Here is a 26,922-nt window from a genome sequence, read left to right as displayed (position 1 = left end):
GTGTCCAATATTTTACAGGTTGTTGATGTGTCCAATATTTTACAGGTTGATGTGTCCAATATTTTACAGGTTGTTGATGTGTCCAATATTTTACAGGTTGTTGATGTGTCCAACATTTTACAGGTTGTTGATGTGTCCAATATTTTACAGGTTGTTGATGTGTCCAATATTTTACAGGTTGTTGATGTGTCCAATATTTTACAGGTTGTTGATGTGTCCAATATTTTACAGGTTGTTGACATGTCAATTATTTTACAGGTTGTTGATGTGTCCAATATTTTACAGGTTGTTGATGTGTCCAAAATTTTACAGGTTGTTGATGTGTCCAATATTTTACAGGTAGTTGATGTGTCCAATATTTTACTGGTTGTTGATGTGTCCAATATTTTACAGGTTGTTGATTTTACAGGTTGTTGATGTGTCCAATATTTTACAGGTTGTTGATGTGCCCAATATTTTACAGGTTGTTGATGTGTCCAATATTTTACAGGTTGTTGATTTTACAGGTTGTTGATGTGTCCAATATTTTACAGGTTGTTGATGTGTCCAATATTTTACAGGTTGTTGATGTGTCCAATATTTTACAGGTTGTTGATGTGTCCAATATTTTACAGGTTGTTGATGTGTCCAATATTTTACAGGTTGTTGATGTGTCCAATATTTTACTGGTTGTTGATGTGTCCAATATTTTACAGGTTGTTGATGTGTCCAATATTTTACAGGTTGTTGATGTGTCCAATATTTTACAGGTTGTTGATGTGTCCAATATTTTACAGGTTGGTGATGTGTCCAATATTTTACAGGTTGGTGATTTTACAGGTTGTTGATGTGTCCAATATTTTACAGGTTGTTGATTTTACAGGTTGTTGATGTGTCCAATATTTTACAGGTTGTTGATGTGCCCAATATTTTACAGGTTGTTGATGTGTCCAATATTTTACAGGTTGTTGATGTGTCCAATATTTTACAGGTTGTTGATGTGTCCAATATTGTACAGGTTGTTGATGTGTCCAATATTTTACAGGTTGTTGATGTGTCCAATATTTTACAGGTTGTTGATGTGTCCAATATTTTACAGGTTGTTGATGTGTCCAATATTTTACAGGTTGTTGATGTGTCCAATATTTTACAGGTTGTTGACATGTCAATTATTTTACAGGTTGTTGATGTGTCCAATATTTTACAGGTTGTTGATGTGTCCAATATTTTACAGGTTGTTGATGTGTCCAATATTTTACAGGTTGTTGATGTGTCCAATATTTTACAGGTTGTTGATGTGTCCAATATTTTACAGGTTGTTGATGTGTCCAATATTTTACAGGTTGTTGATGTGTCCAATATTTTACTGGTTGTTGATGTGTCCAATATTTTACAGGTTGTTGATGTGTCCAATATTTTACAGGTTGTTGATGTGTCCAATATTTTACAGGTTGTTGACATGTCAATTATTTTACAGGTTGTTGATGTGTCCAATATTTTACAGGTTGTTGATGTGTCCAATATTTTACAGGTTGTTGATGTGTCCAATATTTTACAGGTTGTTGATGTGTCCAATATTTTACAGGTTGTTGATGTGCCCAATATTTTACAGGTTGTTGATGTGTCCAATATTTTACAGGTTGTTGATGTGTCCAATATTTTACAGGTTGTTGATGTGCCCAATATTTTACAGGTTGTTGATGTGTCCAATATTTTACAGGTTGTTGATGTGTCCAATATTTTACAGGTTGTTGATGTGTCCAATATTTTACAGGTTGTTGATGTGCCCAATATTTTACAGGTTGTTGATGTGTCCAATATTTTACAGGTTGTTGATGTGTCCAATATTTTACAGGTTGTTGATGTGCCCAATATTTTACAGGTTGTTGATGTGTCCAATATTTTACAGGTTGTTGATGTGTCCAATATTTTACAGGTTGTTGATGTGTCCAATATTTTACAGGTTGTTGATGTGTCCAATATTTTACAGGTTGTTGATGTGTCCAATATTTTACAGGTTGTTGATGTGTCCAATATTTTACAGGTTGTTGATGTGTCCAATATTTTACAGGTTGTTGATGATGCAGACGTGGTCCTGGAAAAGTTTATCCCCGAGATGAACTACATCATTAAGGAGTATGACCTGTTGATAAACAATGAGATGAAACACTACGAATGCCCAAGGCAGATCTTGGTCTTTGGTAAGATGGGTGTTGCATTATACACAGTGATTTCCCCTGTCCAAAAAAAAGACATAAAATTGCTTGAGGGTCAACAGGGACTCTAAAAGACTATTAGAATAGTGTTTAATATACAGTTTTTACTATAGATTACCAGAATGCAAATCAGCATATATGAGGATTAATGATTTATTGATTTTACCATTTATTTTTCAGGCTCCATGTGGAATCAAGGGGTGGACAAATTCATGGCTACAATGAATGAGCCAATGTTGGTGATAACGTCACACCTGGAGGCCTCTATATATGGGGGAGTGAGACAGGTAGGTGGAATTCCATATATCGGGAGTGAGACAGGAAAGTGGAAGGTCAACACATATGGGGGAGTGAGAGAGGTAGTTGGAAGGTTCCATATATGGGGGAGTGAGACAGGTAGGTGGAATTCCATATATGGGGAGTGAGACAGGTAGGTGGAAGGTCACATATATGGGGAGTGAGACAGGTAGGTGGAATTCCATATATGGGGAGTGAGACAGGTAGGTGGAATTCCATATATGGGGAGTGAGACAGGTAGGTGGAATTCCATATATGGGGAGTGAGACAGGTAGGTGGAATTCCATATATCGGGAGTGAGACAGGAAAATGGAAGGTCAACACATATGGGGGAGTGAGAGAGGTAGTTGGAAGGTTCCATATATGGGGAGTGAGACAGGAAGGTGGAAGGTCACATATATGGGGGAGTGAGACAGGTAGATGGAAGGTCACATATATGGGGGAGTGAACAGGTAGGAGGAAGGTCACATATATGGGGGAGTGAGACAGGTAGGTGTAAGGTCACATATATGGGGGAGTGAACAGGTAGGAGGAAGGTCACATATATGGGGGAGTGAGACAGGTACGTCGAAGGTCAAATATATGGGCAGTGAGACAGGTAGGTACACTACATAAATTCCTTGTGAAAATTGACTGACAAAATCTTGTTGAAAGAATATGCATGAGGCAAGGGAAACAACTCTTCTTCAGATGAATTTGTTTGTTACAATTGCATACCCTTCGATAACCCTTTATTGTCAGAAGCCACTATAGGCAAGTGCTCTAGACTGCTGTCACTAACTATTGTACAGAAAAGGTGGATCTGATTGGATTCCATCTTTTGCCAGAGTACTTTTTCTATGGAAAAACATTAGTATGACCATTTGTGCATATTTCTGCATTTGGTGCCTTGGTGAATTAATGAAACTGCCTCATGAACCATTTATGATTACAAGAATTTCCAAGCCAAATTGCCGCAGGAACACAAGGAAGCATATTGTAGTAGAGTATTGGGGGTACATGTATTTGTTAAGAATATATGTACAGAACAGAGCTTTCAATCGTGCTTCAGGTGCCACATATGTGTCGCCATAACAACAGACTGGACACAGTTCTGTGCATTGTGCAAAATTTGCCCAGCTACAACAGCAGCAGCAGCAGCAGCAGGGCTAGGTTGAAGAATGGGAAGGAGGTCAGAGCAAAGACCATCATCTTCTGTTCTCAGAAAAGTGATGTTGGACTTTTACATCAGGTTTGTTTTCTTTATTCCAGCGAATTTATAAATGTCCACGCTATTAATTAGTGGCCTAGTGTACTAAGGTCTGACAGATATCTGTTTTCTCTCTAACTATATAGAACTGAACAATCCATATTCTGTATGATCATAATACATTGTGCTTTTTCCTGCAAAAAGCAATCTCAAACTTGTCAAAATGTTGATCTTTTTGTAATCATGTGGAAATTAAGAGGGTCAAAACATTGTGCCAAACTTAAGGAATACAAGTGGGGGTCAAAGTGACCAATTATTTACTTTAAGTTTTTTATATGTTGACTGTAAGCGTACTTGTTAAGTCTCTTAGCTCTGAATTTTTTTTTGTCACTTTGGACCATTTTTTTCTAAGAATTATTAGGATTTTTATTAAAAAGGGATTTTTTGTTATGTTGTATATGCATATTGTGAATATATCCAAACTTTGGCTGAAAGAAGTGCTGGTGATGTTTTAAACTTTATAAAACTGATAGTGTATGAAGACATATTCCCATTGCAGACCCTTCGCCAGTACTCTATCTACTGTATGATGGTTCACAGTGACATGGACCTGTACCAGGCACTAGATGTTGCTAAGGAGACTGAACTGCCCTTGCTTGGTGAGAAACCTTTCTTCATGCATAATAGACATGTATGTTAGTTTCTGTAATTTAGCTGGGCCGGGAAATGTAAGTAACCTAAGGTTGTAAACTTTCGCATTTAGTGTAAAATGTGGTTTTCGATGTACAATCATGGAAATCATGTTAATTTTTTTGTCAATATGATATTTAGACCAGTGGGAATATGGGTCCTCTAGGGTTTAAGTCGGGCCATTGTAAAAATGCTCAGCTCTCAGCCGTATTAACCTTTTCTTCTATTAACGTACATCCTGCTGTGAAATTGCATTTGTCAAGATGAAAAATTTGGCTTTAATGAGGTGTCTGCATTGACCCCATTACTGTATTTTCAGTATGTGATGACAAGTATGTCTCAGAGATGCGGATCAGGGATGCCACTGTCATCATCCACTTCGACATTCCCAGGTCAAAGACCGAGTTCAGTAACAGGATGGGTTGCTTGAGGCAGTACTTCCGTGACTTCTCAAAGCCTGAGAATGAACAGGTGACTGAATATCTGTGTTGTTTCTTATTGTTAACAGCTTTAAACTTCTGAGCAGGAAAAGCAGCTTTGTTTGTATAGATTTGAACACATCAAGTGTAAACAGTGTTTGTTTGGCAACCAGTTCAGTGTATCTTATCTAACATTTAAACGGAGAAATTTGCAGGTATGCCAAACTTGTAAATATATAAGATAGATATATTTAATTTGATCCATTTTAGTGCAAGAGCTGCCAGAATGTGGAGTATCTGGCCTTGTAATAACTTAGGAGAGTTGGCAGCAGGCCTAGATTTGTTGGTGTTGATGTTATAGCAGTATAATAACCTGAATCATTTTCTACTCATGTGCCTACACACACAGTAAAAGGAATGTCTCTCCTTAGCATGACAGAGGTGTGTTGGCAGCAGGCCCATATCTGCTAGTGTTGGTGTTGGGGCAACATGAAAGCCCAAATTATTCTCGACTCATGAAGACCCCAGTAAAAGGAGTATCTCACCTTACCAAGACAGAGGAGAGTTGGCGACAGGCCCAGATTTGTTTCCTTAGCACATGCACATAGCCGCCAGTGTGTCTTATCTTGTTTAAGCCTAAAATAACTGGATTATTTTCCATCCGTGTAGCCCCCCATACAAGCAATATCTCACCTGATCATCACAGAAGAGAGCTGGCGGCAGGCCAAACCCGTGCACGACCTTCTTGTGCGCTCAGGAACCAAACAAACTCCAGAGCTACAGAAGTTTATGGGAGGGATTGAGCAGGTTTGTTGGGTTTATAACCATAAGGGTCGTAATGCTGTAAAGCTATTTTCCACATTTATGAATTATTTCTTTATGGCCTATGACACTGCAGTAGTGACTTCCTTCCTGTCATGAAATTGTTGTAGAAAAGATATCTAACATATTGATCTGACTGCATTTTGTAGCAAGTGACCATCGATGTGTACTGTCATTTTTATTACAATGAGCTGCTTCGTAGTTTTTAGTTTGTCTGGGTTTTCTTTAGGAAAAAAGTTGAGGTATTGAAGGCATTTACGATATTCAAATTCAACTTGGTACATATGTTGCCAGTGGCAATATGTACATGTACTTAAAGACCAAAACTTACTTAAATTGTAAAATTTTATCCCTTTTTCAACTAAAATACTGACTAGCGTTTGGCATCTCTCTGCAGCGATCATGATAGTTATTGTGTTAACTAGACATATAGTTTTTAACTTGACTTTTGTTAGAATATGGAGGCTTTACTTCTTGCCCAGACATCGTCGTAAGATTAAGGTTTAAGGGTAAGTTGGCATTTTCACTTTTTGCTCAAATACCCTTCATTCTATTCACTTAATACTTCAGACAATTGTTCAGGAGTGAGCACCATCAGACAATCAGGTTAAATAACCTAATTTATGGAGACTGCCATGGGATTGCAACTTGGGCCCCTAGGTTCAAGGTCACTGTTACTTAAAATAGATAACTGTTTGGTACTGAATAACTTAAGTAAGGGTTGACATATTCTGACCAAACTTAGTTTATAGGAAGAGTTTACTGTGGACTAACCATTGGATTGCATTTGATGACACTAGGGTCAAGGTCACTGTTACTTATGAAAGAAATAACGGATGAAACTGAATCCCACATCAAAGGTTGAAGTTCTTCTGTCATTTAATGAAAACATAGTTTTGGCACTTTGCAGGGCTTCTCCTTTACGTTTGTTATTGACTTTTTTAATTGCTTTTGACAGGCACATATTATACCATTATTGCATTCAATTCTAATACAAAGAGACCTATAGCTGTATGCACTGTCCAAGACAGCTCTTATCTGTATCTGTAGTTTAAGCTCATTTGAATGTTGCTGTTTGTAGTTTAGATAAAAAGTGATAAGCAAAGTCTAATATTTTATATTTTTCTTTTATCAGAGACATGAAGAGGATGAAAGTCGTGATCTATGTGACCAACAACTTGCTTTTGGTGTCTGCAGGTATCTTTATGTTGGATTATATAAAGTTAAAACACAAAATTTACATTACATGTAGGTCAGGGTAGGTTTATAGCACTAAATTCGCTTTCATGTGATAGAATCCACTGAAGGAGTACACATTTCAAATGTTTAGTGAATTTTAATTATAAATGCTTGTGTCAACTCTCATGTAAGTCAGGTTTGTTCATGTATGGTATAAAGATACCTGGATGTATATTTTAATTTCCAAAACCCTCAGCTTAACAGTTTAACTAATAATGCTGTCTGTTTAATGGTATTTTGATCCAAGTTTTAAGCTCGACTATTCGAAGAATATGGAGAGCTATACTACTCGCCCAAGCGTCGGCGTTGGCGTCACCCCTTGGTTAAGGTTTTGCGTGCAAGCACACAGGTTAATATCTCAGCAACTACTTGAGGTATTGCATTTAGACTTGATACAATGGTACTCAACCATCCAACCTACTTAATTAACCAAGTTAGATAACTATTTCTCCCACCTCAGATAAGTAGATCCATTAATTTAACCATGCTAGGAATTCTTATCTTGCCCACGGGCGAAGATAAAATGCCCGGATGAAACTTCTTTTAATGGTCACCACATTGCAATTACATCCATTGTTGAAGACTGTCGTCTGTAGCCCATCATGGAAACCTTGTCTTATGGCATTATTTAGAACGTGAGTTTATTATTTCTCGCTTCAAATGTCACCAGAAAACAGTTTTCACGCACCTTTCAAGAAATAATGCATCACTCTTCTTAGAACTATTTAAACACCGATCAGACCATTTACATACTCTGAATCACTGCGCGAATATCCATGACAACCACGAATTATTGCATATACGTACGCAATTATTTTCACTGAGTACAAAAGAGTTCCGGCAAAAAAATACATTTTTACTTAATTTTGTTTAACTGGGGTGGGAGAAAAAGCATCTACCATAGCCGCTCGTGTGAGATAGGTTCATCCCGACCCTCGCGCCGGGTGTTTTGTGGAAACTCGGTAAACCTCGTTTCCGCAAAACACCCTACACTCGGGTCGGAATGAACCTATCTTACACTCTCGGCCATGGAAGATGCTTATAAGTTTGCATTTAATGCAAATAATAGGCCTTTATTATTTGACTTAGAAATTCTGGTTAAGGTTTTGCGTGCAAGCACACATAGGTTAATATCTCAGCAACTGCTTGAGGTATTGCATTGAGACTCGGTACAATGGTACTCAACCATCCAACCTACCTTATTAACCAAGTAAGATAACTCCAGTTTGCATTTAATGCAAATAATTGCCCTTTATTATTTGACTTAGAAATTCTGGTTAAGGTTTTGCGTGTAAGCACACATAGGTTAATATATCAGCAACTACTTGAGGTATTGCCTTGAGACTTTATACAATGGTACTCAACCATCCAACCTACTTAATTAATCAAGTTAGATAACTCTAGTTTGCATATAATGCAAAATAATTGCCCTTTATTATTCGACTTAGAAATTCTGGTTAAGGTTTTGCATGTAACCACATTTAAGTCAATATCTCGGCAAGTATATCATGTATTGCATTGAAAATTTAGATATGTATTCCCAACTATATAACCTACTAAATTAATGAAGAAAGATAACTTTTTTTTTGAATATAATGCAAATTATGGGCCTTTATTATTTGACTTAGAAATTCTGGTTAAGGTTTTGCATGTAAGCACACATAGGTTAATATCTCAGCAACTACTGGATGTATTGCATGGAGACTTTATAAAATGGTACTCAACCATTCAATCTACTTAAATAACCAAGTAAGATAACTCTAGTTTGCATTTAATTCAAATAATGGCCCCTTTTTTATTCAACATAGAAATTCTGGTTAAGGTTTTGCATGTAACCACTTTTAAGTCAATACCTCAGCGAATACATCATGTATTGCATTGAAACTTTACACACAGGCTCCCAACCATTTTACCTTCTTATTTAATCAAGTAAGATAACTCTATCTTTCATATTATATAATTTTTGACCCTTTATTATGTGACTTAGAAATTCTGGTTAAGGTCTTGCATGTTAGCACACATAGGACAATATCTCAGCAACTACTTGATGTATTGCATTGAGACTTTATACAATGGTATTCAACCACCTAACCTAATTAAATAACCAAGTTAGATAACTGTATTTTGCAAATAATGGCCCTTTATTATTACACTTAAAATTTTGCATGTAACCACATTTATGTTAATATCTCAGCACACCATGTATTGCATTGAAATCTAATATAACAGTGATCCATGCATGTTTTGCCAAAACTTTTCAATCCTTACACTGAAAAGCTGCGGAGTAGTCGAGCGCGCTGTCTCTGTGACAGCTCTTGTTATAATAAATGTTTACCCATGAAAATTTGATATCAACGACACAGTCCATCATACCATGATATCTAAAGGCTGAGTACATAATAACTTGTCAACAAAGAATTCAGTTCAGAATAATTTGACTACTAAAAAGTCTGTCTACTTTAACATAACAACAACAGACTCGGTCCATGATAACTTGACAACTAAGAACTCAGGCCATGATTACCGTAATTGGCAACATAGAACTCAGACAATGGTTACTTGACAACATAGACCTCAGTCCACGATAACTTGATAATAAAGAAAGTCTAAGTCCATGATTTTTTAACAACAAACATCTCTGTCCATGATTACTTACTTATATAGCCTTAATTCATGATAAGTCCATGATAGCTCAACAACTCAAAACAAAGAACTCAGACAGTGACAACTTGACAACAAAGAACACAGTCCATGATAACATGACAACAAAGAACTCTGTCCATGATAACACAACAACAAAGAACTCTGTCCATGATAACACAACAACAAAGAACTCTGTCCATGATAACACAACAACAAAGAACTCTGTCCATGATAACACAACAACAAAGAATTCTGTCCATGATACATAACAACAAAGAACTCTGTCCATGATAACACAACAACAAAGAACTCTGTCAATGATAACACAACAACAAAGAACTCTGTCCATGATACATAACAACAAAGAACTCTGTCCATGATAACACAACAACAAAGAACTCTGTCAATGATAACACAACAACAAAGAACTCTGTCCATGATACATAACAACAAAGAACTCTGTCCATGATAACACAACAACAAAGTACTCTGTCAATGATAACACAACAACAAAGAACTCTGTCAATGATACATAACAACAAAGAACTCTGTCCATGATAACACAACAACAAAGAACTCTGTCAATGATAACACAACAACAAAGAACTCCGTCCATGATAACACAACAACAAAGAACTCTGTCCATGATACATAACAACAAAGAACTCCGTCCATGATAACACAACAACAAAGAACTCTGTCAATGATAACACAACAACAAAGAACTCCGTCAATGATAACACAACAACAAAGAACTCTGTCCATGATACATAACAACAAAGAACTCTGTCCATGATAACACAACAACAAAGAACTCTGTCCATGATACATAACAACAAAGAACTCTGTCCATGATAACACAACAACAAAGAACTCTGTCCATGATACATAACAACAAAGAACTCTGTCCATGATAACACAACAACAAAGAATTCTGTCCATGATACATAACAACAAAGAACTCTGTCAATGATAACACAACAACAAAGAACTCTGTCCATGATACATAACAACAAAGAATTCTGTCCATGATACACAACAACAAAGAACTCTGTCCATGATACATAACAACAAAGAACTCTGTCCATGATAACACAACAACAAAGAACTCTGTCCATGATACATAACAACAAAGAACTCTGTCCATGATAACACAACAACAAAGAACTCTGTCCATGATAACACAACAACAAAGAACTCTGTCCATGATACATAACAACAAAGAACTCCGTCCATGATAACACAACAACAAAGAACTCTGTCCATGATAACGTAACAACAAAGTACTCTGTCCATGATAACACAACAACAAAGTACTCTGTCAATGATACATAACAACAAAGAACTCTGTCCATGATAACACAACAACAAAGAACTCTGTCAATGATAACACAACAACAAAGAACTCTGTCAATGATAACACAACAACAAAGAACTCTGTCAATGATACATAACAACAAAGAACTCCGTCCATGATAACACAACAACAAAGAACTCTGTCAATGATAACACAACAACAAAGTACTCTGTCAATGATAACACAACAACAAAGAACTCTGTCAATGATACATAACAACAAAGAACTCCGTCCATGATAACACAACAACAAAGAACTCTGTCAATGATAACACAACAACAAAGAACTCCGTCCATGATAACACAACAACAAAGAACTCTGTCCATGATACATAACAACAAAGAACTCTGTCCATGATAACACAACAACAAAGAACTCTGTCAATGATAACACAACAACAAAGAACTCCGTCCATGATAACACAACAACAAAGAACTCTGTCCATGATACATAACAACAAAGAACTCCGTCCATGATAACATAACAACAAAGAACTCAGTCCATGATAACATAACAACAAAGAACTCTGTCAATGATAACATAACAACAAAGAACCCCGTCCATGATAACATAACAACAAAGAACTCTGTCAATGATAACATAACAACAAAGAACTCCGTCCATGATAACATAACAACAAAGAACTCCGTCCATGATAACATAACAACAAAGAACCCCGTCCATGATAAAATAACAACAAAGAACTCTGTCAATATTAACATGACAACAAAGAACTCAGTCCAAGATAACACAACAACAAAGAACTCGGTCCAAGATAACACAACAACAAAGAACTCTGTCCATGATAACATAACAACAAAGAACTCAGTCAATATTAACATGACAACAAAGAACTCAGTCCAAGATAACACAACAACAAAGAACTCGGTCCAAGATAACACAACAACAAAGAACTCCGTCCATGATAACATAACAACAAAGAACTCTGTCAATATTAACATGACAACAAAGAACTCAGTCCAAGATAACACAACAACAAAGAACTCCGTCCAAGATAACACAACAACAAAGAACTCTGTCCATGATAACATGACAACAAAGAACTTAGTCCAAGATAACACAACAACGAAGAACTCAGTCCTTGATAACATGACATCAAAGAACTCTGTCCATGATAACATGACAACAAAGAACTCTGTCAATGATAACACAACAACAAAGAACTCTGTCCATGATACATAACAACAAAGAACTCTGTCCATGATAACACAACAACAAAGAACTCTGTCCATGATAACGTAACAACAAAGAACTCTGTCCATGATACATAACAACAAAGAACTCTGTCCATGATAACATAACAACAAAGAACTCTGTCCATGATAACACAACAACAAAGAACTCAGTCCAAGATAACATGACAACAAAGAACTCTGTCCATGATAACACAACAACAAAGAACTCTGTCCATGATCCATAACAACAAAGAACTCTGTCCATGATAACACAACAACAAAGAACTCAGTCCAAGATAACACAACAACAAAGAACTCTGTCCATGATACATAACAACAAAGAACTCTGTCCATGATAACACAACAACAAAGAACTCTGTCCATGATAACATGACATTAAAGAACTCTGTCAATGATAACACAACAAAAAATAACTCTGTCCATGATACATAACAACAAAGAACTCTGTCCATGATAACACAACAACAAAGAACTCTGTCCATGATAACATGACAACAAAGAACTCTGTCAATGATAACACAACAACAAAGAACTCTGTCCATGATACATAACAACAAAGAACTCTGTCCATGATAACACAACAACAAAGAACTCTGTCCATGATAACATGACAACAAAGAACTCAGTCCAAGATAACACAACAACGAAGAACTCAGTCCTTGATAACATGACAACAAAAAACTCGGTCCATGTTAGAATGACAACAAAGAACTCGGTCCATGTTAATATGACAATAAAGAACTCAGTCCATGATAACATGACAACAAAGAACTCGGTCCATGTTAACATGACAATAAAGAACTCTGTAAATGATAACATGACAACAAAGAACTCTGTCCATGATAACATGACAACAAGAACTCTGCCCATGATAGCATGACAACAAAGAACTCGGTCCATGGTAACATGACAACAAAGAACTTGGTCCATGATAACATGACAATAAAGAACTTGGTCCATTAAGACATGACAACTTGATCACTGAGTATAAAACATTTGTTGATCTTCAGGGATGTTTGGAGGTGCAGATACCGCCATTCAGTGATGCCTGATGTGGATGTCCACCCAAGTACAGACTGGCTGCCAAATGAAGGGGAGATCAAGGTTGATGATTTTGTGCATAATATTGTCCATTCCTGTTGCATGCTTGTTAGATGATTAGGACATGTGTTGTTATTTTTGTATTCTTGATTACTGTTATGAACATTTATGTTTTCATGTCTTCTCCAAAAAAAGTTATATAATTTTTAGTCGAAAATTAAATGAAATACTCTTGGTTGGGCCATGATAAAAGTTGTTAAAATAATAGAATTCTTGGCAGAACAAGAGTAGATATGAAAACGACGCGGAACAATTTTGAATAGAATAAATTTGGCATCTGTAACACTTTTGTAATCACGAAATAATAATATGATAGTTGTCTGCAGGTTCTGGTGACCCATGTAATAGATGCTAGCCACTACTTTGTGAGAGTTCTAGGGGTGAGGCGGTTGGAGGGGGGCAAGATGGAGGATTTATCGGCTGACTTCTCTGAGCTACAGATGAACCTTGCCCTCTGGTACAGTGATCAGGCTCACCAGAAACGGCACTGTGTGTAGACTTGGTATTCCTTTCATTGAACAGAGTTAATCCAATCTTCTAGAAACTCAGTCTGAATATGTCCCAGCACGATATTTGTTGCCTCTTGTAACAGCTATTATTCTCTATTCTTTTATCATGCTAAAGCACCATCAGCTCTGCATGGGTGTTGCAGTGCTAGGGATTGGAAATTGGATTAAAACCATAATTGATGACCAAAATTTGTTTCTAACCTATATTGATGAATGATACTTAATTATTGGGTTTTCAGCATAGGAATGAATTCTCATGCCCAAAACATTGTCATTCAAGTATTTTATATCAAAATGCAATCCAACTTGTATCACAGATATGTTTAACTTACCAGGTACATATATTATGGTATGTTAGTACCTCGTACATTTTATTTTACACAGCTGGTGCCAGGATTGGTGAAATTTGTGGATATCAGGAAAATGAGATGTTCTTTAGGTAAGAGGTTCCTTTAATATCATAAACAAGAATGTATTATGTTTTTTGAACATAGGTCAAAATAGATGTATTTCTTTTAAAAAAATAATTGTTGTTTACTATCAAATACCAGTTTCTCGGATGAAGATATTTACAAGACATAATTTTATTAGTTGTTAGCTCACCTGAGCACAAATTGCTCAGTTAATATTGTTTTTAGCTTGACTTTTCGAGGAATAAGGGGGGCTATACTACTCGCCCCAGCGTAGGCGTCGGCTTCCGATTGACTTGATACTTCACACAGTTGTTCAGGGCCATCACATGATGGGGTTAGATAACTCCATATTATCCTTTACACAGATTATGGCCCCTGATTGACTATGGAACCTAGGTTTAAGTTTTAGGGCAGGTGGGATATTTATAATAACTTCTATGTCCTTCGTTCAATTGACTTAATACTTCACACAGTTGTTCAGGACCATCCCACAATGACGTTACATAACGCCATATTATCCTTAATACAAGTTATGGCCCCTGATTGACTAAGGTTAAAGTTTTAGGGCAGGTTCAAGATTTAGGGCAAGTTGGGATTTTTACTTAAAACTCCAATACCATTCATTCAATTGACTTAATACTTCACACAGTTGTTCAGATCCATCACATAAAGAGGTTAGATAACTCCATATTATCTTTTATACAAATTAGGGCCCCTGATTGACTATGAAACTTAGGTTAAAGTTTTAGGGCAAGTTGGGATATTTATTAATAACTTCTATACCCTTCATTCAATTGACTTAATACTTAACATTATTGTTTAGGACCATCACCCAATGACGTTACATGACACAATATTATCCTTAATACATCTTATGGCCCCTGATTGACTTAGGTTAAAGTTTTAGGGCAAGTTAAATTTAAGGACAAGTTGGGATTTTAATAAAAAAACTTCTATACATTTCATTCAATGTACCCTTAATAAAATTAAAAATTAATTACGACCATCTTACAACAAGAAATATTACTCCATTTTAACCCTTAATAATTATGAATTTTTTTATTTAATTTCATTGGATTTCTTTTAAAAGGCATATTTGTATATTCTTAACCACATTTTCAGGGCAGGGCAGCATCAAAGTCACCTTATGTGTTGAATAATTTAGTTACGTTTGACGAAAAGAGACCAAACTTGGTAATATTACATCATTATTGTATTTACTTCTAAGTCAAATCGGCGTAGTCGAGTGTGCTGTCTTACGTCAGCTCTTGTTAAAAGAAATATTCAGATTGTCAGTTTTTGAGCATTTCCTAATTGATAAAAAAAAAAAATCTCTTTTTATTTTCAATTACTATACACATCAATTTCAACTAGTAAATTTGTAATTTGTTTATGAACATGCAGAAAACAATGTGTTTTCTTTTTTTTTTGTCGAAACATTGACATTAAAGTTGGAACATTTACAACTAGGCAGGTAGTCAAGAGCTAACATCCTCGTCACCTTAGGGCAAACACTCAATAAGTACATACATGTATATATAAAGAAGCAGATAGTGAGTTTTGCATTAAGGTGACAATGTGCATTATCTAACCTTCAGACAAACAACAACTCTATTCACTTACACACTCACTTACGTAATTGTGTCTTCTCCTTAAATCAGGCAACATATTTTGATTTTACTTGAGTTGTCTGTCCATCTGTCTGTCTGTCTCAAATTGTGTCCACTCCATATTGCTTGAACCATTAAAAGGATTTTGAAATTTGAACTGTTTCACATATTGAGATGACCTGTAGAACGCATGTTACAAGTGGGTCCGTTTAAGGTCAAGGTCACACTTAGAAGTCGAAGGTCAATCTCTTGACTTGCTTGTTCATCATATTGAGACAATGTTCAAAGTGAATGTTTCAACCAGTAGTTCAAGGTCAAGGTTATGCTTACAGGTCAAAGGTCATATGTCATATTTAGATGTCATATTTTGTGTACGCTCGGTATGAATTGAACAGCTTGATGGATTTTGAAATAACTCACCACAAATGTTTGCCATATTAAGTAAATATGCAGAGCACTTGTTACGTTACCATCTGGGTTGATAAAGTCCATGCTAAGAAGTCAAAGGTCATATGAATACTTTTCATGTCCACTCCATATCTATTGAACTGCTTTAAAGATAAAAAAATATTACCAGAAATGTTCACCATATTGAAACAATGTGCATAGGCATTTTACTACCAGCTAAGTTTAAGGTCAAGATCACACTTACTCATAAAAGTTCATATGACTATGCTCCATTTCTCTTCAACCGCTAATAGGATTTTGAACTCACCATTACTGTTCAACACATGGAGATTAAACATATTGCCATGATGTGAATAGGGGGATATTTACAGGGTTAGAATTTAGACTCGCATACTCGCAAAATGCGAGCGACATTTGCAAATTGCGAGTGACTTTTTTTCAAGCTCGCAAAATTCTGTGAGTGGCTTTTTCTAGACAACTAAATGTTAAAAGGAAAGTAGAATAAACATGAACTTAACTTCGCTACATAGTCGAGTGTAAACAACCTATAAGTGGCATGTTTACACTACCAGTAAAGAGAAGACAGTACGGAGTCACGCTCAAGTAAGTTTTCAAAAATAGGACAAATACGGAAAAGGCCGAGTTTTATCTTGAATCTGTCCGGGATGCTCCGAGGCGTGCATAATACAAAGTGAATACAAATGACGTTATCACCTAGCTCAATCATTGGCTAAAAATAGCGCTTTCGCGCACTATATGTAAAACCCATCAACCTTTGAATATATCCACTCAACTGCCAAAGTGAATAGACTTTGATATATTTTATAGTCCAAAGCATCCACGCTACATTTACTGTTGCTTTTATTTATTCTAAATTTATAGTGTTATTGTTTTTAATAATCAGTTAATGAAATCTGTAGCGTGTTCGCCGAATGGGTATTACCCGATGGCGAAGGTAAATATACCCCCCTCAAAGTTAACAATGTCAAATTATTGGACAGCTTTGTTATCAAAAAGCGGCCAGCATCCGATGAGTCATCCGTACCCCCCAAAAATAATTTAAGCCATCAACAAGTTCTAGTAGTCGAGTCACTCAAGATTGATACTTTTTTATATTCATAATATGTCTTAGGTGTTAATATCTACTTAAATTAGACAATATTATAAGGGAATAATAAAACAAATAAAATGGCAAGTTGATTTTTCATTTTGCGAGTGCTCCGCAAAGTTAAATTCGAACCCTGATTTACTTTACAAATATCCTCCTGATTGAAATAATGTTTGATGAACTATAGGGTGCAGGTTCTACAGTTGAAAGAGCAAGGGAGCCATGAAAAAGGGGCTGCAACCACTGATGCCGTGGTATGATGGAAATATTCAATTTCTATTACATTAGTTTGTATGTGTATGCTTTAATTAAAAGTGATCATCACAGACTTAATTTAAATAAATTGCATTTAAGTTTGAAAAATTGATAAAAACATTTGCAAAACTGATGAATACAATTAATAAAAAGATGTTTTTTGACTATAAAATGTGTTCTAAAATGTGTTTTAAAATCCTGTAGGGCTGCAACATCGCCTTATCTGTGTTGCTACATATTAACTTCCTAGGAATGAAAATATATGTTATGTCATAGCCTTGGTGTCATTCTTGTAGGCAGTGTCGAGGGAGTGGCATCACTAACTTCCACTTTCAAAAACATAAACCTTGGCCATGACTCAAAAACTGTTCAAGGTATTCGATTAAAAATTGATAACAAATGTTGGAAGAGACTGTAGGCCATACTTAATCAGGATTGCTATGTGTGTTTCAGATCATGCTTATTGACAGTGGTAGGTTAGAACAGATTCCGGTCTTCAAACTGTATAAGCTGCCTGGGGATTTGAGAGCTGTTGCCTTTCAGGTAATGGAATAGTTCTGAATAAGTTGGGTATGTTGTTGTGTTGATTGGTCAGCCTACAACCTGTATAAATTGCACCTTGACATGAGAGTCGTGGCTTATCCAATAGTGGGACAGTTCTGAGTAATTTGGGGAGCTTTCCCAGCTTTCCTTATACAAGTGTAGTAGATGATATCAATATGAGTCTTTAAGAACTGTGATATACATAAATCAACAAAAATTACTTTACTAAGGAAATGTCTTTCGTGGAATAAATATGATTATCCTAAAGTTTCAAAATTCAATGCTTTAAATTAGCAGGTCTGACAACCTCCAAGAGATGAGTGAAAGCATGAAGTGAATCTCTGAGAGGACTCTCACACCATTCATACCATGTCTAAATATGACAATTTGACTGAACAATCCCCACTTCTTACACTAGTGCCTGACATGAAGATGTGTAACTAGTCCTGCTATGTAAACTTTAGAATTTGAGCAATTTCAAAAAGCATATTACCGGTAACCATTGTATGTCTTGCAGGGTTGTGTTTATTTTAATGATTGGGATTACGTTTCATAATAATGTTATAGATGTTATGAACTGCATGATACATCCATAAACATGTACATACATCTCTATTTCCAAGGCAGTGGAGGTGTTTCTAGGAAGAGTGAAGCCGAAAGACAAGGACATTAAATGGACAGTCAAGGTTTGAACATAATTGTGCTCTCTGAATGGATAACTAGATTTTCAGACATTACTTCATGTTAACACATGATTGCATTCTCACACCTCACTGCATTCTGGTTTTCTCACACACATCACTACATTCTGCATCCTCATAAACTACTGTTTTCTCTTAAACTACTGCATTCTTGCATATCACTTCATTCTCACATACTTCTTGATTCTCACACACATCTGCATACGCACACATCACTGCATTTTCACACACAACTGCATTCTCACACACAGCTGCATTCTCACATAAAACTGCATTCCCACACACAGCTGTATTCTCACATAAAACTGCATTCTCAACCACAACTGCATTCTCAACCACAACTGCATTCTCACACACAACTGCATTCTCAACCACAACTGCATTCTCACATAAAACTGCACTCTAACACACAACTGCATTCTCACACCAGCTGCATTCTCACATAAAACTGAATTCCCACACACAGCTGCATTCTCACATAAAACTGCATTCTCAACCACAACTGCATTCTCAAACACAGCTGCATTCTTATATAAAACTGCATTATCACACACAGCTGCATTTTCACATAAAACTGAAATCCCACACACAATTGCATTCTCACACCAGCTGCATTCTCACATAAAACTGCATTCCCACACACAATTGCATTCTCACACACAGCTGCATTCTCACAAATCACTGCATTTTCACACACAACTGCATTCTCAACCACAACTGCATTCTCACATAAAACTGCATTCCCACACACAATTGCATTCTCACACACAGCTGCATTCTCACAAATCACTGCATTTTCACACACTACTGCATTCAAACACACAGCTGCATTCTCACATTAAACTGCATTCTCACACACAGCTGCATTCTCACATAAAACTGAATTCCCACACACAGCTGCATTCTCACATAAAACTGCATTCTCAACCACAACTGCATTCTCAAACACAGCTGCATTCTTATATAAAACTGCATTCTCACACACAGCTGCATTTTCACATAAAACTGAAATCCCACACACAATTGCATTCTCACACACAGCTGCATTCTCACATAAAACTGCATTCTCACACACAACTGCATTCTCAACCACAACTGCATTCTCACATAAAACTGCATTCTAACACACAACTGCATATTCACACACAGCTGCATTCTCACATAAAATTGCATTCTCACACACAGCTGCATTCTTACATAAATCTGCTTTCTCACAAATCACTGCATTTTTACACACAATTGCATTCATACACCCAGCTGCATTCTCACATAAAACTGCATTTCTCACACACAATTGCATTCTCATAAAACTGCATTCTCACAAATCACTGCATTTTCACACACAATTGCATTTAAACACATAACTTCATAAATTTAAACATCATGAGCAATCAGCTTGTGTTTCCTGTATTGAGCTAATTAGCATATTCTTTCATTGTTCCGTTTCCAACAGGCAAGTGTGTTTGTGCATACGGAACTTCATGGTCGAGAAATGGAGGGCAAGATTGTGTTACGTCTCGGTCATCGCCTCTGGCTGGACCCTCTCGTGATGCGATTAAAGCTGGGGGAAACACGCACCATCATTAACAAGTTTTCTGTACATACAGAACTGATTAGGAACGGACTGGCTGATGAAAATCCTTCAGTAAGTATGACAATAAGGTTTTATGTGTCTAGGTTTGGTTAAGATTTAATTTAAGCACTAACCAGTCTTTTTTGTTCATAAAGGCTTAGATAAAGAAGTACATGTGAAAGGCACTATAACCCAAAAACAGGAAATTTTATTTTCTGAATTGTACCAGGTTGACTGTGTATAGGACTCATTTTTTTCCTAGAGAATTCCTGAGAAAAAATGGCTGTGTCTTAATTATGGTTTTTGATTTTTGACCATATTGTATTTAAATAATAAATAAACATGCATATTTAAAGACCGATCAAACCATTTACATACTGTGAATCACTGCGCAAATATCCATGACAACCACGAATTATTGCATATCCGTACGCAATTTTTTTCACTAATCACAAAAGAGTTCCACAAAAGAGTTCCAGCAAAAAATCAGGTGGGAGAAAAAGCATCTACCATAGCCGCTGGTGTAAGATAGGTAAACCTCGTTTCAGCAAAACACCCTACGCTCGGGTCGGAATGAAATCTTACACTCTCGGCCATGGAAGATACTTATAATCTTGCATATTATATAATTTTTGCCCCTTTTTTATGCGACTTAGAAATTCTGGTTAAGGTCTTGCATGTTAGCACACATAGGTTAATATCTCAGCAACTACTTCATGTATTGCGTTGACACTTTATACAATGCTATTCAACCACCCAACCTACTTCAAAAACCAAGTAAAATAACTCTAGTTTGCATTTAATGCAAATAATTGCTCTTCATTATTCAACATAGAAAATCTGATTAAGGTTTGGCATGTAAACAGACGTATGTTAGTATCTCAGCAACTACTTGATGTATTGCTAGAGACTTTATACAATGGTTCTCAACCACCCAACCAACTTGAATAACCAAGTTAGATATTTGTATTTTGCAAATAATGGCCCTTTATTATTGGACTTAGAATATCATTATATACAAGCTATAATCCTTTAATGTATTACATGCTATTTCGCCAATCCTTACACTGAAAAGCGGCAAAATAGTCGAGCACGCTGTCTCTGTGACAGCTCTTGTTATAATTAAAATTGGCATTGTAAGCAAACATTATGGATTTTTTAATTTATGATATAAGATAATTTTAGTGTAGACAATTTAGGTCTTTTTTCCAGTTCTTTATGTATTATTTGCCTGCTTTTATGGATGCGTGCTATACACAGTCGTTTATGGTAATACAGTTTTTATGGTAATACAGTTTATCAACAAATTGTATTACAATTCATTATCATTGATATATTCATTGTGATGTAAGTATTACAGTGAAAATTCATTGACAATATTTCCATCATAGCTAGAAAATATACATAAACAGTTAAAAAAACCATTCTTAATAATATTTTGTACAGTTTATAATTCTTGATTACATTTGTAGTATTAAAATTGATTCAAGGAAGTTCTCTTTTCTCTTTATGCTCAGACAGTTGTTTATGCCTCTTGTTTCAGCACTTGGAGCGACTGTTCAAGATGATTCAAGGGAAGGTCCATATTCCCAGAGCACTCATGATCAAAACAAAGTTAGTCTGTTATTTTTTTAATTTAATATGTTGCATATTCACATGGGTCAGGAAATCACCAATACTTGAATGCTTCAATGTTATATAGAGGATCTCAAATGAGTGTTTATTTTGTATCATATTTATTAAACGAGTTCATTTAAAAATGATTAAAACGAGGCTCTGCAGAGTTTTCATCTTTTAAATGACGAGTAATTAATTTGATACCAAATAAACACGCTGACTCATAGGCTGAGTGGTCGATTACAGCATGGATTTTGATGGATGTGCACAAGGACATTACCTCTGAGAATTGGAGCACCATAAATGTTGTAAAATCCACCAGAAAAAGTGAGATTTAATGTGGAATCAGTGAATGTGACAATGTGTGAACTTGAGCTTTGCTGGTGAACTGCCTAGATGAATGCAATGAAGTAGACGGATATTTTGACTTGATTACAGAATGCTTGACATTTCCTTGTGTTGATTTGGATTTATGTGGCCATAGTTGTTTACAGATGCAATGTTTTTTGTACCGATGTCTGCATAAATAATCTGGTTCGCATGACCATTGCTATCATTTCTGGCGCTGTAATCAGGGAAGTGTTTGTTTGGATTAAGCCCAGCCTTCTTCACCATTCGTTTCTTCGTGGAATTGAGTTTGCTCACACCGACATGATTTCTCTTTTGAAACATCGTTTCTGATGTTTGTTTACATTTTTTGACAGCACGTAGGAATACATTTTTCTGTGATGCGGTTACCTAATTTGCATAGTTATTACACTAGTTATAAATACAAACTATTGCATGGGGTTATATCACTCCTGCGCCGTAAGTTTTTCATAAACATCAGTATGGTAATATTTAGCTGTTGACTAGCTGATGCATTATTCTGGCCACATGCCAATTGGCTGCATTGTTTCTGGGGCAGATTTCCAATGATGTTAGATAGCATATCCATGCAACATCCAATCTGTTTTCAAGTTCATAGCAGTTGCCCAGCATGTTTAATGCTGTGTCTATGTGACCATGGCAGTAACTCTCCGTATATATATAGTGGTATATATAGTGGTGAAGCTTTTCTTGGGCTGCATGTTTCCTATAACGCATGTTCAATTGCCTGTATGTGAGGTACTGCAGATAGTAGAGGAAAGGGATACAGTCAATCATGACTAGGTCCATCCACTCATAAAAACTTGCTGGGCGTCTCTGTTGCCTGTCTTCATCTCCTACAGTTCTGAACATTTCATACACCAGGTGTTCTGGTACACAGCACATTTCTTGAGGCATGAAATGTACACATATGGCAGTAAACTTCTGTAGTATGTCTTTATTAGAGGACTGTTCAGCCTTGTCTAGGAACTTACTGCTGGGTATGGGGGAAATTCTGCCATAACATATGCATGATTGCCACACTTCTGGCCCCAGCAGTCTCTCACAGTAGACCAGACAGTTTGCTGCTGCATCATACTGCCCATTGCAGTACAACATGGAGGCAAACTTTAGTCTACTGGACAGAAGGTCAGAGTCAAAGGACAGGTGGTATAGGTGGAGAATGTCCTGTGTTATTGATTGGCCTATGTGAATACACATTGAGGCTATGGGGGAAGCAAATGAACTATACATCAGAGGCATCATCACTGTAGCTGATTCTTGTTCCAAGTCTGTCCCATTTTGGGATATTTGTTGTAAAGTGTGAAGATGTTTTATAATGAGTGCATTGATCTCATCCCAAGTGCACATAGAAAAGTCAATTATGACATGCTGATACCTTGCTACCATTGAATCATTGTATTCATTATTCAGATTTGTTAGGATCAGTTGATTGTTTTTCTTCCTTTCGTAACTTTCACAAACAAGGCTTCTGCTTATACCCAGCATCTTGTCTCCAAGTAAATCCATGTCTATCTGTGGAATGTAGGGCATATTGGATTCCATTAAGGAGGAAAGCATTGCAGACAATATTGGGAGTTCATGTTTGAATAGTTTCCCTGTAAAAAGATTCACTCTAGCTATAGTGTAGTGTGGGCAGTGTTTCAACTTCAGCCACCTGCGAAGTGTGGTCAGACAGTAAATCACACACTGTACTAGGTTTTCCTCCCTCCATATCTCTGGTGGATATGTCTCTATTGTGAACAGCATTGCAGTCTTCATGTGAAACGTACTGAGACGGTCTCCAACAACAGGCTTTAAGAAAGTTTTTCTTAATATTTTAATGAATACATATGTCTTGTACTGCACAGTGTTCATGTCAAACATCAGTAATCTTTCCATCATTGATGTAGAAAACCTCCATTCCCAGTTTGACTGTGGATAGTATAGGTTATTTGGGGTGACATTGAGTGCAGAAGAGCGACATCTGGTCGGTCTTGAAGGACACTCTGAATATCCCTGTGGCACCAGAAACACTCCAGTTTGTCTGGCCCTGGCCAGTGTGTCAGGTCTGGGCCAGTGTCCAGGCCGGGGTCTGTGGAACAGGAACTGACAATCATTTGGGAGACTGCAACAGTGATGGGCAATAACACGATCATTTTCATCATTGCTTCTAGATGGACCATGTTGCACTATTTCACCTGTTGAGCTATATTGTCTGATAAAGTCTTGGTGTTCCACCTGAGAGTTTGTATACAGCACTCTACCCTCATTGTCTATCACATCACTGGGGGATTCGACATGTGTATCGGCTAATGGAATGTCAGGTCTCAGCCATTGAAGCCAACAGTGCTGGGGTGGGAACTGATCTGTCTTGACAACAAGGAGTTGATGCTTTCCCTGCTGCCACTCATCCCAGTCCAATATGACGGGAAAATCAGTGCAGAGCAATGTATCAATGTCTGATTGCATACCAAGTGTTGTAGTTCCCTCACTCTGGCTGCCAAACTGATAGAATTTATAGTTTTTACCCCTTAATGTTGCACCGATTGTCATGCTTGTCTCCCTCATCAGCCACAACCTCCTCCGCCTGGCGATCATGTACCTATTTACCCCGATGTCCTCCAAAACACGGGACAAACGTAGAGACAACACTTGTTCCGCTTGTTGCTCCATCTTAAAAACCAAAATGTATAATAAACTAATATTGTTTTATATAATTATTGATGTGTGCTTCCTTTAATATTAACATACGTTAACTTTTTAGTATGTGTATGTTTACATTTCATTGCATGTATGTGTTCAAAAATCAAGTAGAGTCGAACCCTGTTGGCTCAAACTGCCATGTTTAATGTGTTTCAATAAATACATTAACTATTATTATTAATTAATGATTGATCGCATTTTTTCTTGAGTTTATGCTGTATGAACGCACCAGCGCTTTTTGGTCATTTGCTCGCTTGCATTACTGCGTTTATACAGCATAAGAAGAATAAATGTGGTCAATACTTATTTTTACATCTACAAAATATTTTCATTGCTATTAGAAATAAGAGGTATGCTCTGAGTATTTGTTCTTTAAAAAGTGTAACTGACAACATATGTTTGTATTAAAGAAAAGCTGATTTTTGTAGCGTCATATATCATTGGTTAAATGATGTCATGCTTATCCAATCGGAGTGCAACATTGAAATAAACAATAACGTCATAACTCTTTGTGTGTTGTACAATATGAACATCAAGTATAATCTACACAAAGAACTAGGAGAATGTAAATATATAATAATATTAATAAAACACAATCATTATTATTATTATTATTATTATTATTATTAATTGGTTGATTTAACTTATAATTCAAATTATATATTATATGTTAACAATATTAGGAGCAACATTTTTACATGAGAAAAACGTTGGAAGTTTAATATACATACATGTTAAAAATGCTTTACATTTAGTAACCTTAACATGTCATTTGCATAATATGTCTGGTGTTTATATTATGACGTGAATGTGTGGATAAAATTCCTGACACAACTCACAATGAATGTTCTAAATTTTTAATTATCTCCACAATATAAACACATACGTATACAGTTCTATGGAACACCCATAGAAATAATTTATACAGTGTCATCAATAATTCTTGTAGCATAAGTGTTTAAGTATTTAAATTTGTAACACAAATTATTAAACACACTTAGGCCAGAGTTTTTATATCTTTAGATTTACGGGAGCGCCGTACCTAAATATTGCAAAACCCAAATAAAAATAAAATTCATTTTCGTAGTTTTATTTTTATTTTTTCCGACGAACGTTGCTCCAATGTTAAGAAAAAAAATAAAATTAGTGTTCTATAACCCATATCTCAGAACCAACTGGTGTACCAGTTGTCATTCATTATCGGTCTTTTTACTGCACAAACCATGTAAACCAGTCGGAAATACGCGGGAAAACAGAACAGGTACCCGTTACCATAACAACGTCCTGTCAAAAGTGAAAGTACTTTTTGTCATACCCCTTATTTCTCACAATTTCTGCAGCTATATAGAAATGTTTTACTACAAAAACGTTCCGATGTTTATGTTTCATTATTTAAATCAAACCGTGGTGAACTTAGAGCGTGTTTATTGTGATTTGTTTTGTAGATTCAGTATGTTGTTCGCGTTTCGTGGAATAATTGCGAAACTTCAAGTCAAAATAAGGAGACAGAAATTCGTGGGTTGTATTGTCTGTTAAAAGTCGTTGGCGCACGTCGTATAAGGATGAATTGGATTACAGCGCAAAAATGTATAGCTTCTGACAAACACAAACTGCAAAATGATATCTTGTTCATCATAGTCAAAATGGATATTTTTTTCTGAATTTGACTCTGAGGAGCATTGAACACACTGCTTCACGATCACATATTTGAAGAGAAAAACACAAGGTATCGTGATATTCGTAGTTGTTAATTGTTAATTAGTTTAATAATGATTTAGAATTTAAATCGTTATAGAATACTGAAAATGATGTAATAATAACATAGTGTGTGTTTCCGATAAAACAGAAAACAATCTGAACATAAGATATCTGGCAGTCAGTGCAAGAAGTCAAACTTATCCGTTGCTTATTGCCAACGGGCAAAGCTGGAATTAGAAGGATATTTTTCAGGACTGATTCTAA

At 36.1% G+C, this 26,922-nt stretch overlaps 2 protein-coding genes across 3 annotated transcripts in view; one reads left to right on the top strand and one right to left on the bottom strand.

The window, feature by feature from the left end:
- The window catches only part of LOC128242797 (uncharacterized), an 88,298-nt gene that overhangs the window by 33,657 nt on the left and 27,719 nt on the right, over window positions 1-26,922 (top strand). Inside the window, exons 17-31 of the mRNA XM_052960126.1 lie at window positions 2,051-2,180; window positions 2,376-2,482; window positions 3,544-3,723; window positions 4,241-4,340; window positions 4,691-4,842; window positions 5,460-5,597; window positions 6,748-6,809; window positions 13,079-13,172; window positions 13,496-13,658; window positions 14,063-14,117; window positions 17,405-17,471; window positions 17,926-18,015; window positions 18,639-18,701; window positions 20,170-20,361; window positions 21,833-21,903. Coding sequence (XP_052816086.1) covers window positions 2,051-2,180; window positions 2,376-2,482; window positions 3,544-3,723; window positions 4,241-4,340; window positions 4,691-4,842; window positions 5,460-5,597; window positions 6,748-6,809; window positions 13,079-13,172; window positions 13,496-13,658; window positions 14,063-14,117; window positions 17,405-17,471; window positions 17,926-18,015; window positions 18,639-18,701; window positions 20,170-20,361; window positions 21,833-21,903 — 1,664 coding nt within the window. The remainder of the gene's footprint in view (window positions 1-2,050; window positions 2,181-2,375; window positions 2,483-3,543; window positions 3,724-4,240; window positions 4,341-4,690; window positions 4,843-5,459; window positions 5,598-6,747; window positions 6,810-13,078; window positions 13,173-13,495; window positions 13,659-14,062; window positions 14,118-17,404; window positions 17,472-17,925; window positions 18,016-18,638; window positions 18,702-20,169; window positions 20,362-21,832; window positions 21,904-26,922) is intronic.
- LOC128242799 (uncharacterized) overlaps window positions 20,435-26,922 on the bottom strand; it is a 38,234-nt gene continuing 31,746 nt past the window's right edge. For both annotated transcript variants that reach the window (XM_052960128.1, XM_052960127.1), the window contains exon 2: window positions 20,435-24,930. In XM_052960128.1, coding sequence (XP_052816088.1) covers window positions 22,747-24,930 — 2,184 coding nt within the window. In that variant the 3' untranslated portion in view covers window positions 20,435-22,746. The remainder of the gene's footprint in view (window positions 24,931-26,922) is intronic.

The sequence above is a fragment of the Mya arenaria genome, chromosome 8 (assembly GCF_026914265.1).
Source record: "Mya arenaria isolate MELC-2E11 chromosome 8, ASM2691426v1".
NCBI lineage: Eukaryota > Metazoa > Mollusca > Bivalvia > Myida > Myidae > Mya > Mya arenaria.
Note: the sequence above shows the minus strand (reverse complement) of the source record. Positions and strands in the feature narration are given on the sequence as shown.